The 16,585-nt window shown below is 48.4% G+C and overlaps 1 protein-coding gene across 1 annotated transcript; it reads right to left on the minus strand.

The window, feature by feature from the left end:
* Positions 1–3,505: 3,505 nt before the first annotated feature.
* RCC1L (RCC1 like) lies at positions 3,506–13,508 on the minus strand (the record flags this gene model as incomplete). The annotated part of the gene is made up of 10 exons (XM_080983330.1): positions 12,737–13,508; positions 12,114–12,243; positions 11,684–11,812; positions 11,253–11,319; positions 9,738–9,789; positions 8,758–8,842; positions 7,134–7,315; positions 6,094–6,178; positions 5,488–5,661; positions 3,506–3,633 (listed from the first exon to the last, which is right to left on the minus strand). The coding sequence occupies exons 1-10, from the start codon at positions 13,382–13,384 to the stop codon at positions 3,506–3,508; spliced, it is 1,680 nt and encodes a 559-aa protein (XP_080839456.1). The 5' UTR covers positions 13,385–13,508.
* Between the last annotated feature and the right edge of the window lie 3,077 nt (positions 13,509–16,585).

Genomic DNA, 16,585 nt, shown 5'->3' on the forward strand with positions numbered 1-16,585 from the left:
CACCTTGGCCAGCTTTGCCAACCTGGTGCCCTCTGGTTGCTTTGCACAACAGCTCCCATCAATCACACTTCCATTCTTTCGGTTCTTTGCATTTGACGGTGACACATGAGCACCCAATTGGCAAACCAGCCCAGCAGAATGGTTTTTAAAAGGCAGGAAGAAGTCTGTGGGGGACAGTACTCTGTGTGTGTGTGTGTGTGTGTGTGTGTGTGTGTGTGACAGAGAGGGATATTGCATTCTGCAACAGAGGTTGCGTTCTGCGAAACAGTTCTTTCATGGCAACATGTGAAAAGGTGGCCCCCTCTCCCATGGCAGTTACTTTGCGACAGCGCCCATGGCACACTCTCAAGATCCCAAATATGCCCACGTGCCCCAAAAGATTGGCAACCCCCTATTTTAACCTATACTACTGATTACTGAGAAAAAAAACTACCAAACTTTTAGAAGACACCTGAAGGCAGCCCTGTTTAGGGAAGCTTTTAATATTTAATAGGTTATTGTATTTTAGTGTTTTGTTGGAAGCCGCCCAGAGTGGCTGGGGAAACCCAGCCAGATGGGCGGGTATAGATAATATTATTATTATTATTATTTTATTATTATTATTATTATTATTATTACATTCACTAGTCACTTTGCATGGGGGGAAGGAAGGTGCCAGAGCAAGAAAAAACACAAAAGCAAATTGAAACCAGAATTATTTAAAGCAATGAATGGTACAGAATGCATTCCCCAGGGAAAAAGACAGCTTGCCCTTAAGCCGCTACAGGAACTGTAGCTCTGCAGAGGGAATAGGGTTCTCCTAAGAGCTCCCAACACCCTTAACAAGCTACAGTTCCCAGGATCCATGATTGCTTTAAGTGGTCTCACACTGCTTTAAATGTATAGTGCCATAGCAACAGAGGAAGCAGATAAGCAGACAGGGCCTTTGCCTGTCTCTCGGGCCTTATCTGCTCTTACCTTTTGCCCTGCTCTTTCCAGGAAAGGGTCTTGTGTTTTAAAGCTCTGAATCAAAGCAGTACCCCCCCCACCCTTTTTTTGCCCCCTAGCTTTCCCCACAAAAGCCTGCTCTTTAGTGCTCCTTCGAAGCAAATGGCAATTCAGTTTTTCCACGGACTGCTGTTTGCTCCAATTTGACTTTAAATAGCGAGTTCTCGCAGGGAAAGCTATACAGCAAAAAAAAAGGGGGGGGGAGGAGAAGGGGGCACTCACTCTGAGCTTTTAAAGTGTGGTCCTTGACTAGAAACAGCAGAGGGAAGGTGAGTGTGGATAAGTCCCCAGCAGTGACCAATAAAGCCAGCCTAATCACAAGGGAACGTCAGCAAAGGAAGGTGCCTCGCAGCGCATTTTGGGATATATGAAAAAGGAACTCTGTTACTGCAGAGTGGAAGCCAGCTCTTGCCGCCTTCCATGCCAAAACGCTGCATGATTTGGCAGCCACCTGAGCTGCTTCTTGGAAAGAGAGGGTGGAGGCGGGAATGTTGGTCGAGGAGAACCAGCTACACATGCACACCGTCTGTTGCTGCTTCCCTTCAAACCTAGGCCAGGAATGGCAACGCGACGGAGCAGCAGGTGCCCTGCAGATTTCGTGATCATGGATTCTGGTAGAGAAAGAAGCGGACTTCCTGCACGAATGCATGTCTCTGGAACTTCCAAGTGTCCATTGCCAACATTCTCCAAGCTGTCCCAATTCAGGCCAAGTCAAAGAGAAATGGGGGGGGGCATTTCCATCCCCACCCTTTTGAAAGGCACCCTCTTCGTGATCTTTCAGGTCTTCACCTGCACAACACCTCTCTAACACCCAGAGGGAAGGGCAGTGCCTCCTGCCCTCACACTGAAATGGCTTAATAATAATAATAATAATAATTTATTATTTATATCCCACCCATCTGGCTGGGTTTCCCCAGCCACTCTGGGCGGCTTCCAACAAAACACTAAAATACAATAACCTGTTAAACATTAAAAGCTTCCCTAAACAGGGCTGCCTTTAGATGTCTCCCAAAAGTTTGGTAGCTATTTTTCTCTTTGACATCTGGTGGGAGGGCGTTCCACAGGGTGGGTGCCACTACCGAGAAGGCCCTCTGCCTGGTTCCCTGTAACTTGGCTTCTCGCAGCGAGGGAACCGCCAGAAGGCCCTCGGCGCTGGACCTCAGTGTCCGGGGAGAACGATGGAGGTGGAGACGCTCCTTCAGGTATACTGGACCAAGGCCGTTTAGGGCTTTAAAGGTCAGCACCAACACTTTGAATTGTGCTCGGAAATGTACTGGGAGCCAGTGTAGGTCTTTCAAGACCGGTGTTATATGGTCTCAGCGGCTGCTCCCAGTCACCAGTCTAGCTGCCGTATTCTGGATTAGTTGTAGTTTCCAGGTCACCTTCAAAGGTAGGCCCACATAGAGTGCATTGCAGTAGTCCCAGCGAGAGATAACCAGAGCATGCACCACTCTGCCGAGACAGTCCGCGGGCAGGTAGGGTCTCAGCCAGTGTACCAGATGGAGCTGATAAACAGCTGCCCTGGACACAGAATTGACCTGTGCCTCCATGGACAGCTGTGAGTCCAGAATGACTCCCAGGCTGCGCACCTGGTCCTTCAGGGGCACAGTTACCAATTCAGGACCAGGGAGTCTTCCACACCCGCCCACCTCCTGTCCCCCCAAAACAGTACTTCTGTCTTGTCAGGATTCAACCTCAATCTGTTAGCCGCCATCCATCCTCCAACCGCCCCCAGACACTCACACAGGACCTTCACCGCCTTCACTGGTTCCGATTTGAAAGAGAGGTAGAGCTGGGTATCATCCGCATACTGATGAACACCCAGCCCAAACCCCCTGATGATCTCTCCCAGCGGCTGCATGTAGATGTTGAAAAGCTTAGGCTGACATTGCTGCATGGTCATCGCTGATTGGCTACACTGTAGTGTTGCTTCATCAGGCCAGAGGCCTATCTTACTCTAGCATCCCATTTCCCACAGAGACCAACTGGAGACCTCCAGGCAGCCCACGGTGAGGGCAATAATCGCTGGGGCAGAGAGCAGTCCAGAATCGGAGGCCGTAAAGGATGGTAGCCAGGAGACAGAGATGAGGCAGGCTGCTGAAGAAGCCAGGGGGTCTCCCCCTCCTGCTGTGGCCAACTCCCCTCTCCCACCCCAGTCTCGCAGGACATGCAGAGAAATGAAAAGGGCAGAGAAGAGATTGGTTGTACACAGGCGCAGTCTACGATTACTTGGGGGAAAGGAACTCTGGAGAGGAGCCTTACAGAGAGCAGTGGGAAGGCGGGGACCTTCAGTCCTCACAACTGTCTCCTTGGGGCAAGACCTACTGGGAAGAGTTGTGCTGACCACTAGGCTGCGCTGTTTAGGCTTCTTTGAATAAAGAGCTAACGGCACTGACACCGTGGGGCTGATCTATGCCTGACTCTGGTTCCTGAAAACCACGAGCATTTCAGCCACATTTGGGACCTTAGCTCAACATGGCTGCCCAATTCTTGCAGATCAATCGTTTTTTTAAACGATTTAAACGATTAAACGAAAAAAGACAAAGAGGAGCTTCCTTACCCTCCATGGGAAGTACTGGTCTTCCATTCTGCCGATCCCCAAACATCCTCTGACATTTTTGCCCCATACGAAGAGCTCTCCTCTGTCTGCAAAGCAACACAATATATCAAGTGATGACTCCAAGTTGGCCTTGGTGGACGTTTGCTTATTTGTTGGCAGAAAGATTCATTTTAAATCCAGTTCCTTAATAGGCCACTACAGGTATTCCTCTACCTCCTAATTAAAAAAAAAATGAAAATGAAAGGGAGCACATCTTAGTTACTCGTAGATATTTGTGATGGGAGATGAGGAAAGTCAAACCGTCATAATCGTAATTGTTTTGCTGCTGCTGCTGCTTTTTTTGACAGAACCAACCTTACTTTGGCTAATCTCTCTCTGTGTAATGAACTAGCGCAGTTTGTTGAGCAGCTGCCCCCTGCAGGATTCATTTGGTGCCAAGCCCATGGAAACAACACACACAAATCCAACAGCAAATCCAGAAAATTATGTCTGCCTGCCTCTCTTTTGTTTTTAATTGTAAATGGACCGCATTTGCAAGTGGCATTGCGGCACGGCCATTAATGGGCTCCATTCCCATAAAAGTGCCTTGTTCCCAGGATCAGACACTGGGCAATATCCAACCATCGTGTCCTGGCAGCATGACTTCATGCACCTGCCTCCTCCCCGCCTGCCCTGCTCCCTCCCCAAATCTTTTCCAGAGGGCTGTGTCTGGGGCAGGAAAGAGGGGGTGGCAGGTCCAACTGCACAAGTGAAATTGAGTTACCATATTTTTCCATGTATAACACACCCCCGTGTACAACACAACCCCTATTGGGGGGGACTCAAATTTATGAAAATGGGGAAAGATGACCCCCGTGTATAAGATGATCCCCGTTTTTTAACATTAGAGTAAAAAAACCTAGTCTTATACACGGAAAAGTACACTTAGCACTATTTCCAATACAACCCACTCCTCCTTCCATCAGGATTTTCACCAACCCAACACAGACCCTCTTCCTTTAGGCCCCTCTGCCTTTCACTACCTCACTCTTCATCCCCATTACACACCAGCTGGGCTTGCATACTGGCCCAGAATCCATGCCTCTGCCCTCTGACCACCTTGTTCGTATCCTGCCTTTAGACCCCAAACTAACATTTTCCTCTTGCTTAACTATTTCCCCCTTCCCTCTCAGGTGGTGTGCTGTTTTCTGACGTTCTATCGCCAACACATTCCGTAGTCGGAATGCTGGTGAACATTCTATGATGTCACAGCAACTCGGCCAATGAAGTGCTCAGAGAGGGCTCACGGACAAGCATCCAGCTTTTAAGCCTGTTTATAACGAGGCAGCTCTAATACTGAATGCTTTTGCTTGGCTGACTAATAAAAACATTGCTGAATCAGGCAATATCCTGTTCTCACAGTGGCCAACCAGAAGCCTGTGGGAAACCTGCAAGCAGGATTCAGGCACAAGAGCCCTCTCTCCTCCTTCCATTACTGCTTCTAACTCGGGAGGCAGAGCATAACCACAATGGCTAGTACCCATCAATAGCCCTCTCCTCCTCCAGGAATATATCTAGTCCTCTTTTAAAGACATCTAGTTTGGTGGCCATCCCTGCCTCCAGTGGGAGGGAGTTCCGTAGTTTAACTCTGTGCTGTGTGAAGGACTTTATCTGTTCTGAATCTTCAAACAGTCCCCTTCATTGGATGTCCACAATTTCTAATGTTAATTAATCAGCACTAACGGGACTTGGCAGAGGGAACAGATGCGAACTACAAAAATTGCTCTGGATTAACTGTGGGAAGCAAGAAAACTGACAGGAGAAAGAAAAACTCCTCTTCGGACTTGAAAGAGGCAGGGGCAGAAAATCCCCCAGCCGAAGACTGCAAAATCCTTGAACTAAACCTCGCTCAGACTTACTTCTGAGTTCACATGCCCAGACATGCTTTGGAAGCCACTTACTGGTGACAGCAGCAAACTGGCTGAGTCCACAGCGGATCCGAGCCACACGGACGTCCGGGTTGAGGTCCGAGAGGCCGAACAGGGTGGGTGGGATCATTTCGGGAGTCCCCGTTTCCATCAGCTTCGGTCCTTTCCCAAGTATCCCGTAGCCCCAGACAAAGACATGGCCTTCCTCTGGGTTGAGGGTCAAGAGAGGCTCAGTGTTAACATGCTCAGTCCTTTGCAACGCCCCGTGTCCACCAGATCCATTAGCTCAACACTCTAACTAACCGAGTCAACTTGTTCCACCTCCTCCCCCCATTTGAACGATTCCCTCCCCATCCCATGCGTTCCAGTGTTCATGAGAGAAGGAGAAAAAACCTTTCTCCATCCACTCCCTCCAGGCCACACATATAGTTTTATAAACTGCTATCATTGCCACCTTTTTATCTGAACTATGAAGTCCCAAATGATGCAACCTTTCCTCATACAGGAGTCACTCCCCCTTCTAGATCATTTTCCGTTTTTCATTAGCTCTGGCGCCACCTACTGTTGGCCTCCTTGCCTTCTCCCACAAAGCATCATGCAAATGTTTTAAATCATAGATTTTTTAAGCGCTGGGCATACCATTTAAGAGAGTGTTGACTGTCCCTCCGCAAGCAGCCTCCTTCACTTTCCCAACTTTGAAGGGCAGGTGTCTGGGCACATTAACCTATGCAACACGGAAGTTTGAGACACTGATCAGATACGGTTTGGGTTTCATCTATATGTGTGCGTATTTATACTTTACTTGTATATCACGCTTTCCCTCCAAGTTCCTCAAGGTGACAGACACACTCCCTATCCTGTTTCTTCGCAACAACCCTGTGAGGTAGGCTGAGCCGGTCACTGGGACTCCGCCCAAAGTTACCCAGTGAGCTTCACACCTCTGAGTGGGGATCTGAACCTTGGCCTTGCAGAGCCGAGCCCCAAAACTAAAACCAGAACACCACACTGGCTTAAAAATAAGTCTTCCACAGTTTGGTTCAGTGACAAGAGTTTCACACTGACATTACAGGATGCGAGAACAGAAGAGCAACTGAAAGCATGTCTGCTTAAAAATCCAATATCCTCCATCTTTCATACTCTGCATTTTATAGTTCCAGAATTCAATACCTCCTTTTTTAAAGTTTAATTCTAGCCCAGTCTAGCACCTCTCAGACTGGTGCTCTCCAGTGCCGGACTACAACTCCCATCAGCTCAGGGCAACACGTTAAAATGCACTATATTAAGGGAAATGACAAAAATGTGCATATTAGGGCAAAATTGTGTACCCCAAAATGTATATATTAGAAAAAATGCACTCTAAAACGCTGGTGAATTTTCATGAGGACTTAAAGAAAATGCAAGCTGGTGTGGAAATGTGGAGAACTAAATTTATGATCGCAAAAAATAAGAAACGGAGACTGATAGATTTACTTCTCCTGAACTTGGACTGATATAAATTCCACTATGCCCAAGACCTGAAGCATAACCCTTGTTGCTGTCCAAAAATTGCCCCCCCCCACTCAACATTCCAGCAGGACCCCAGCACCACCTGAAAATCTCAGGGGGGAGACACCCATCCTCACCCGCTTACTGCCAAACACAAGAGACAGGAGCACAAACCCCATCTGAACTGTTCTCACCTGGGTCGACTCGGTAACCAAAGACAGCTGCAGGTATTCCGAGTTCCCCCAGCCAAAGATGTCGCCGTCCTCCGACACGGCAAGGCAACAGTCGCCGCAGGTAGAAACCTGAGCGATGCGCACGCCCGCGATGTCTCCACCAAGCTTCGTGGGGGTGCTGACAATGTCGTAGTGACCGAGGCCTGGTGTGGAAACAGAGAAAATCCCTTGTATATGTTATACCATTTCCATCATCCCGGACCACTGGTCCTGCTAGCTAGGGATAATGGGAGTTGTAATCTGGCAGCAGCTGGAGACCCAAGTTTGGGAAACCCTGCTCTATAGAAAGGAGATAAAAGTAAAGGGAACCCTGACCATTAGGTCCAGTCATGACCAACTCTGGGGTTGCAGCGCTCATCTCGCTTTATTGGCTGAGGGAGCCAGTGTACAGCTTCCGGGTCATGTGGCCAGCATGACTGAGCCGGTTCTGGCGAACCAGAGCAGCACACAGAAACGCCGTTTACCTTCCCGCCGGAGCGGTACCTATTTATCTACTTGCACTTTGACGTGCTTTCGAACTGCTAGGTTTGCAGGAGCAGGGACCAAGCAATGGGAGCTCACCCCACCGCGGGGATTCGAACCACCAACCTTCTGATCGGCAAGTTCTAGGCTCTGTGGTTTAACCAACAGCGCCACCCGCGTCCCTACAGAAAGGAGATACCTGACTCTTAAACTTATGGACAATGCCCAGCAAAGTCTCAAGCAGAGGGAGGGCGTGGAGAAGCAGATCGGCAGGCGAGGGAGATCTTCTGTGTCCCTGGCCCTTGCCAGAAGGCATACAGTGTGGAAGAAAGCGATTGGATGCAAATGTGTCTGACTTGCGGAATCCATTCTACGAATACAGTGTCTGGGATTAAGTGTCAGGGTTTTCCATCTCCCTACCCTGCACAGACCACTGAAGATTGCTTGATTGATTGGGGACGGGTTGTCTCAGTGGACAGCTTAATAAACTGTCATGGGCAGGATGGTTCAACTCAAATTTTGTACAGAACTCTCATTTTAATTGCTGTTGCCTTGCCTTATAACCTTGCCTTATAATTTTCCCTTATACAAGGGAAAATTAGCAGACTAGGCTGTGCCGTGGAAATGACAGAAGTTAAGGCCAGGTTTGTGTTATCCTGCCCTGGTCAGAACAGTCTCCTTCTACATTACCCAAATACAGGTAAATAACCCCAGGGCTGGGCCAGGGACAGTTTGAAGATCTCTGGTTTAGTGCACACAAAACTCCAAGAACATTCTCAGTTGTTCCAGGTGTCCGTCCCCGTCCCCGTCCCCCGTCCCCCGATTATAATGGGTATAATTCAGAGGAGCCCTTGAACTCCAGCTCCCATCATCCCTGACCATTGGCCATGCTGGCTGGGGCTGATGGGAGTTGTAGTCCCAACATCATCTAGGGAGCCGCAGGTTCCCCATTCCTAAGGCAGTCATTTCCATGCTCTTAATTTCCATGGACAAGCATCCTTCTGCCTCAACCGTGCTGCTTCCACGAGAGGTAGAAAGTGTTGGGGAGCCTTGGGGAGCAGAACAAACTCCCTAGACTAGGTTCATGCCCCATCCTGCCACCAGGACCCTTTGGACAGCCTACCTGTTTGGCCGTCCGCTCCCCACCCACAGGCATAGACATCTCCTTTCTCTGTCCTGAAGAGGCTGTGGTCCTGCCCACAAGCAACCTATAGGCACACACAAAACAGCAGGGGAGGAGTTGGACCAAAAAAAATTGTTCGGAATTAAAACAATGCAAGTGGAAACTGCAACAAAGTGTTGCAGCGCCGAGGGCTGCTGTTCAGTGTTCCAGGGAGAGTATGTTCCATTCCACCTCTCAATGGTCAGGTCCCTTCTGCACTATGCATTTAGAACAGTATCATGCTCCTTTCGCGGCTTATTCTGTAGAATTCTGGGAACTGCAGTTTGTTAAGGGTGTTTTGTCAAGGGAAGAGGGATTCGCTGTTAAACTATTCTTCCGTCAGTGTCCTGAGATGGACCAATGGTTTGACTTGCACTAACTTACACACAAAAGCACAGTCATCCCTTCCATCTCATCTTATGTGTGTTCTACTCACACGTGACAATGTATATGTGCAACGCCAGGAAATAATAATTCAATTCATACCCGGAAATGGCAGGAGAGAGCTGGAAAGTCCTTGTGGCTCACGAGGAGACCTTCCCCAGAGCCCAAAGAGAATGTCAGTGAGGGTGGAGGAAGCTCTGAAAAGACCAAAGCAGCAGTGGGGCCTTGTTTACGCTGCTCAGCAGCCCTGCCTAACAGCTGCCATGTGGGGCAGCGCAGCTGCCGCCCCCGCTTTCCCATGCATCCTTGGCCCCAGAACTTCAATTCTATTTGTGGATATTTTTGGATGCAGGATTTTTGGTCTGGATTGAAGAGAGAGCGGCAGAGAGGGCATTTAAAGGGCGTTTAGAGGGTGCTAACTGACACTTAGACAATTTCACTTATGTGCAAGGGGCCCAGAACGTAACCCTCGTGTAAATGGGGAGTTGCCTGTACATGCAAAGCAGCAGATAATGATGGTGATAAGAAGAGTATACAAATTCAAACAGGCTACTTACCTGGACAACTCTGTCTTCAAGTTGCGGCAGGCGGGTAATAAGCTGGCTCTCACTGTATGTGGCCAGGAAGAGATCAGAACAAAGAAAATGAAGTAAGCCAGCAAGAAGCTGCACGGTTGGGATCATTTTTAAAGCACATTAGGGTTTAAAGGTAAAGGTAAAGGGACCCCTGATCATTAGGTCCAGTTGTGGCCGACTCTGGAGTTGCGGCGCTCATCTCGCTTTATTGGCTGAGGGAACCGGCGTACAGCTTCCAGGTCATGTGGCCAACATGACTAAGCCGCTTCTGGCAAACCAGAGCAGCGCACGGAAACACAGTTTACCTTCCCGCCGGAGCAGTACCTATTTATCTACTTGAACTTTGACGTGCTTTTGAACTGCTAGGTTGGCAAGAGCAGGGACCGAGCAACGGGAGCTCACCCCGTCGCGGGGATTTGAACCGCCGACCTTCTGATCGGCAAGTCCTAGGCTCTGTGGTTTAGCCCACAGCGCCACCCATGCCCCACATTAGGGTTTACGCTATACTAATTTTTAACTGCGTTTTGTAGTAAATTTAAATTCACCACCTTTCTGGCAAACACACAGGGTTATTTGCAATTTAACAAAGGCTTGGAATTGTGGCTGTCATGGGATTACATAAATCTTGTTTGAGGATTTACTCAATTAACTGATTAGATGGGGGCGGGGAACTATCTATCTCAAGTTTTGGAATGTTACACCAGTGTCACGGCATAAGACGAACCTGCCATTCTCTCTCTTATTATCTGCATCCTATAAGGCAGGATGAAGATTTTAGCATAAGAACATCAAGCAAGGACAGGGATGCTTGACCTAATTTCAGGCAGAATTCATATAACCAACATGCTGGGTGGGAAAATATTATTTTGGCTGCAGGGCCTCCTCTGGTTATTCAGACATTCTATTCTCTCCATCTTGCTCAATGGGGCTGATGGGAAGTGGAGCCCAGTCTCCTTAGCAACTCCTGGGTTATCTGCACTATACATCCTGGGAGCTGTAGTTTGTTAGGGGTTCTGAGAGTTGTTAGGAGACTGCTTATTTCCCTCACAGAGCTACAATTCCCAGAGTTCCCTGGAAAAGGGATTCATTGTTAAACCATTCTGGGCCTCAGGGGCAGAGCTCACACTCTGTATGCAGAAGGGTTCAATGCCTGGAATATTCAGTTAAACAAGAGCTCAGGAAGCAGAGTATTAGAACAATCTCTTACCTCTAACAGATTATTATTATTATTATTATTATTATTACCTTGCTAGAGGTAATAATAATATGTATGTATGGAAAAGTTGGAAAATTCTTTAAAGACAAAATTAAAAAGAAAGAAAGAACAATCTCTTTTTCCTTCAAGACCCTGGAGAGCTGCTACCAATTAGAACAGGCAATACTGGCCCCAATGGAGTTTCCCGAATCACCCTATAACTCATTCAGAATTTGACAAACCTGCTTTGGGAGATACATTTGGAGAAACAGACATGTTTGGAACAAAGCAGATCGTCTCACCTGTAAATTTCACCTTCGACCACTTTCCGGCCACACTGCCCATAGGAATTGTTGCCCATGCTGAAGACTGAAACAAAGTTATAGGATGCCATCAGACAAATATCAAGTACCACCCCTCAAGGATAGATACTGGCTGAGTTCGGACACAATGCTAAGCCTCCATACTGGGCTCACATGCTCCTACCTCCCTTTGTCAAGTGTGGCCACAAGACAGAGATCAGAAGCTTCCAATTCTTTTTAGGCTGGTCACCTGAACCACTAACTGTGGTTAAACTGTGGTCATTTCTAGAATCATTTCTAGAATTGAGGATAGTTTTGCAGTGGGAGTATGTAGGGCAAGTTTTTGAAGCACCCCCACATCAAAAACCTGGGAGAGATACATAACTACAAACAGCACCCCTCCTTAGAACTTCATTGGAGTTCCACCATACCTCCTTCAGAGTCTGTCAGCACTAAGGAGTGTGCTCTCCCACAGGAAACCTGTACAACTCGGGTCTGCTGCGGCTTGTCCAGGGGCAGTGCAACAGGACTCGGCTCCAAGACATAGTCGTAGCCTTTAGCTTTTATAAAATATACAATGAAAGAAAGGACAGGCGTTATTGCATACAAACATGACTGCTAGTTCCAGAGGTAGCCATGCAATCTGTTGCAGCAAAACCAAGAACAGGTCTTGTGGAATCTTAAAAATTATGGGATAAGGTTTGGGAGGATAACGGTTGCATGATGCCCATCAGGACTGGAAGAGCAGGATGCAGGAAGCCCAACAGATAAGTTGGATATTTTATCCTAAAATAAAAATGACAGGACCAAAGATACAAGGGCATACAAAGCTTCAAACCAGCCAAGTCTTCACAGACTTACAGCGATCTCTCCTGCTCTGATGAAACCCAATCTGGGAATCCTTGTTGAGGCCCGTGCCCCAGACTTTGGTGACATCGGTCGTTCTGGAGGATAGGAGGGTGAATCCATAGCCACAGGCAGCAGAGGAAATCTTTCAAAATGAGATACAAGTAAATGTTGATATTGATAAAGAAACAAAGGACTCAGCAATATCTCTAGATCTGCAGAAATGAAGAAAGGGCACAAGCTAAAGTGATCTCCTGCTCCTGGCAAAGACCAAACTGATCATAAGAACATACAAACTGGCCTGCTGGATCAGGCCGGTGGCCCAGCTAGTCAACATCCTGTTCTTACAGTGGCCAACCAGATGGGAAGCCCAAAAGCAGGACCTGAGCACAATTCCACCTGGAATTCCCAGCAACTGCTATTCAGAGAAAGAAAGAGGACTTCCTTTTGGCCGTCCTGAATCTTCCAACACTCACTGCTGGTTTACCATTGTAGCCACCACTCTAAGCAATCTTGGCTCTGCCCAATGCACAGCAGCAGTTGGCATAATGGGAAAAGATGCTTTACAAGCCCATCAATGCCTCTTGAGCATCCCAAATCAAAAAGGAGGCCAACTTCTTCATTTTCCCCCCACTCACCTTGTCATCCACCTCCAGGCGGTATGGAGTGGGCTGGATCCTCCGTCTCCTGAACCCAGGATCAGGCACGACAAAGGTGGGGATTCCCAACGCCCCCGAGAAGCAGAAACCCCACACAAACACCCGGTCTTTCCTTTTGGCTTGTTTCCCCACGTACTGGAAAATGGGGGCATTGTCGTCAGCTTCTTTGATGTCTCTGATGCTCTTCCTCCCAGCTGCTTTTGCCAGGCCTCTGGAGAGCCCCTCAGAAGGAAGCCTTGCGGGGAGGTCAAGAAAGGCCCTGCAGGGGCTACACAGCGAGCCTTGCTGGGGATTTTGAGAGGGGAGACCGAGGGGGCGCTGCGTCCTTGTTAGAGGCCCTTGAAAAAGACCCCTCGTGCAGAACAAGGCCAGGCCCCAGGGAGACCCCAATCCATTTCCGGGGAGACCCAGAAACAGCCCTTCCTTGGGCGTCCAAGGAGGGCCCAGGGCGTCACTTGAGGGCCTCAGAAGCAGCCCCGGAGAAGCTCTCCGGGAAAAGCCCCATATTCCCCGAGGGAGCCCCAGCAGAGCCCCCCTTGACCCCCTCTGGAGCTCTGGGGAGAGCAGCGCAGCCCCACGGGAGCCCCGAATCTTGCACACTTGCACCAGCCCCCCATGAGGCCCCATCGCTGCCTAGCGAGGCCGCGATTCCTCCGCCGCCGCGTCTACGGCATCTGGTCCAGGCACAGGAACACCTGCAGCATGGGCAGCGCCATCTTGCTCACATTTCACCTTTCACCCGGGCTCTCACTTTGCGCATGCGCAGCGCCTCTCCGTCGAAGCGCGGCCACGACACGGCAGGCAATGAAGCAGGTGCCTGGTCTGCGCAGCCGCAGAAGCTTCATCCCAATAGTAGGCATGATACGAGAGGCAGTTCGGTTTCTCTCCCGCCCCCTCTCACCTAGTCCGCCATTCGTTAGAGGGCGCTGCACGCCTTTCAGCTTTCATTTCGCTCTGCACAACGACCGCTTCCTAAGGGCAGCCATGACACGATAGGCTAGAGGCTGCGGTCAAGCTTCACATTAGTTAAGGAGATGTCACTTGGCCTAATCTCCCGTATCTGAGTTGGCGGCGGCAGCCATGACACTAGAGGCACATACTTGCCAGATGTTTCTGAATGGTTATCCATTCATTTTTATGGGAGTAAGCAGTGCTATATATATATATATATATATATATATATATAGGATTTTCTTGTTTTACAGAAGTAAGTGTAATGCCTCGTATTTATTTTTTTCCATGTAACAATTTTACAAATCCGTTTCATTTGTTGAGGCATTAGGGGGAGAAGAAAAAAAAGAAAAAAGAAAGGGGGGTGGAGAGAGGGAAGATGGATGGGGGTGGGGTCAGGTGGCGGTGTTTCTATTATGTTTAATGTATGTAGAGTTTGGTGTCAGCGTTGCTTGTGTTGTTCACTTGTGTTCCTTTGGTGGTGAGAGAGGTTGGGGTTGGCCTAGTCCAGGGGTCTGCAACCTTTAAGACAAAAAGAGCCACTTGGACCCGTTTCCGAAGAAAAAAAAACCTGGGAGCCGCAAAACTCGTCATTATAAAAATAACTTTTTTGTCACTTTTTTTTATTATTTCTTTGTTTGACCCCTCAGAATTACTCCTCCTCATAGAAATAAACGTTAAATTAACAAGTTACCTGTTTTTGTGTGTGTGTGTGTTCTTCACTCCCCTTCAAAACAGTGACCAGCGTACATGCCCCTTTCAATGCAGTGACAAGTGTACATGCCCCTTACAATGTAGCGGGTGGGTGGGCGGGAAGGTGACGTCGGGACGGTGCGTGACTAACGCACGCACCGCCCCCATGCGACGTCACAGCCAGTACAGCGCCCGCCACAGTGGGGAGTGTCGAGGCGCACAATGCGCCTCCTCCCCTCGCTAGTATCTGCCCCGGAGCCGCGGCAAAGGTGTAAAAGAGCCACATGCGGCTCCGGAGCCGCGGGTTGCAGACCCCTGGCCTAGGGTGTGATTGTTTGCTTGTGATTGGCTGTGGTGATCTTTGTTTTCGTGTGTGAGTGAGGTGGGTGGGTGTTTTGGATCAGGAAGCAGTGCTTTTTTAAAAAAAATGTTCAGGGGTACTCTCATTAATGCAATTAAATACCAAAAAGAACCATTAAAAACACTTTTGAACTATTCATGGAATAGAACTGGAGGTTCTTATTCCATTAAGGCTGCATACTTGTGTACACTTGTGTAAGCTCCACTGAACACAGTGGGACTAACTGCAGAACAAATTTACATTTATATTCTAATGTTTCCTCTAAGGAGCTCAAGGTGGAGTTCTCCTTCCCATAACTTTCACACAACAAACTTGTGAGGTTGTCTGAGAGGCAGTGACTACCCCCCCCCCCCCCCGATCACTCACCGAGCTTCGTGGCTAAGCAGGACCTAAACCCTGGCCTCCCAGGTCCTGCTCTGGAACTCTAACCACTATACCACGCTGCACGGTACAGTGGTACCTCCGGTTAAGAACTTAATTCATTCTGGAGGTTCATTCTTAACCTGAAACTGTTCTTAACCTGAGGTACCACTTTGGCTAATGGGGCCTCCCGCTGCCGCCGTCACGCGATTTCTGTTCTCATCCTGAAGCAAAGTTCTTAACCCAAGGTACTATTTCTGGGTTAGTGCAGTCTGTAACCTGAAGCGTCTGTTACCCGAGGTACCACTGTACTAGAATCTTGATGCTTCTGGCTCCTCTGCAAGCCTGTTTATACCCACACTTCAGACACATTCACTTCATAGTGAAGTCAGGTGCGTACATTTGAGACAGCTGTCACACACATGGGGCAAAAACATCCCCACCTGCTCTCTGATATGTTCAACACCATGCAGATGCAACTTGAAACACAAGGCGGAGAGGATGAGCTTGTTTCATATTAAACTGCACATGTGTTTTGGTGGGGCAGTGCCCCATTTGCCCTGATGGACCAGCCTCTGCTACTTCCGAGTAAACATGTGTCCCTATTTTCCAGGGACAGTCCCAGATTCACAGAAGCCATCCTGGTTTGTGATTTGACCCCAGAACACCCCGCTTTTTCTTAGGATGTCCCTATTTTATTCGTTAGAAATGTTAAGAGGGTATGGAGTTATGTGACTCCCTGTGTCAAGCAGATAAGTAATTATACAACCTTTAGAAGACATCTGAAGGCAGCCGTGTATGGGGAAGTTTTAAAATTAATGCTTTACAGTGGTACCTTGGGTTACATACGCTTCAGGTTACATGCGCTTCAGGTTACAAACTCCGCTAACCCAGAAATAGTACCTCGGGTTAAGAACTTTGCTTCAGGATGAGAACAGAAATTGTGCTCTGGCGGTGCGGTGGCAGCGGGAGGCCCCATTAGCTAAAGTGGTACCTCAGGTTAAGAACAGTTTCAGGTTAAGAACAGACCTGCAGAACAAATTAAGTTCTTAACCCGAGGTACCACTGTATTATGTTTTTATATATGCTGGAATTTGCCCAGAGTAGCTAGAGCAACCTAGTCACATGGGTGGGGTATAAATAATAAGATTATCATTGTTATAATTATGGATTAGGACAGCCCTATTTTCGTCAGAGAAATGTGGGAGGGTATGTACACATGGTTGTGAAACAAATGCAGATTCTTCCTTGGTGTGTTCCAGACTCCATGACATAGGAGCCAACTCCTAGGGGCTTTGGGGGCTTCGGCCCCCAATATAAAATATTTGAGGGGGCCAGGCCTCCACAAAGCTTACGGGCATTCCCATTCAAATGGTGTGTGTGCACTGCATCATGTGATTGATTATCCAGGGCGGGGCTTACCTGGGCCCCCACAATATTGTATTCAAGTTAGCTGCCCTGCT

Source organism: Podarcis pityusensis (genome assembly GCF_964106645.2).
Source record: "Podarcis pityusensis genome assembly, chromosome: 15".
Taxonomy (NCBI): Eukaryota; Metazoa; Chordata; class Lepidosauria; order Squamata; family Lacertidae; genus Podarcis; species Podarcis pityusensis.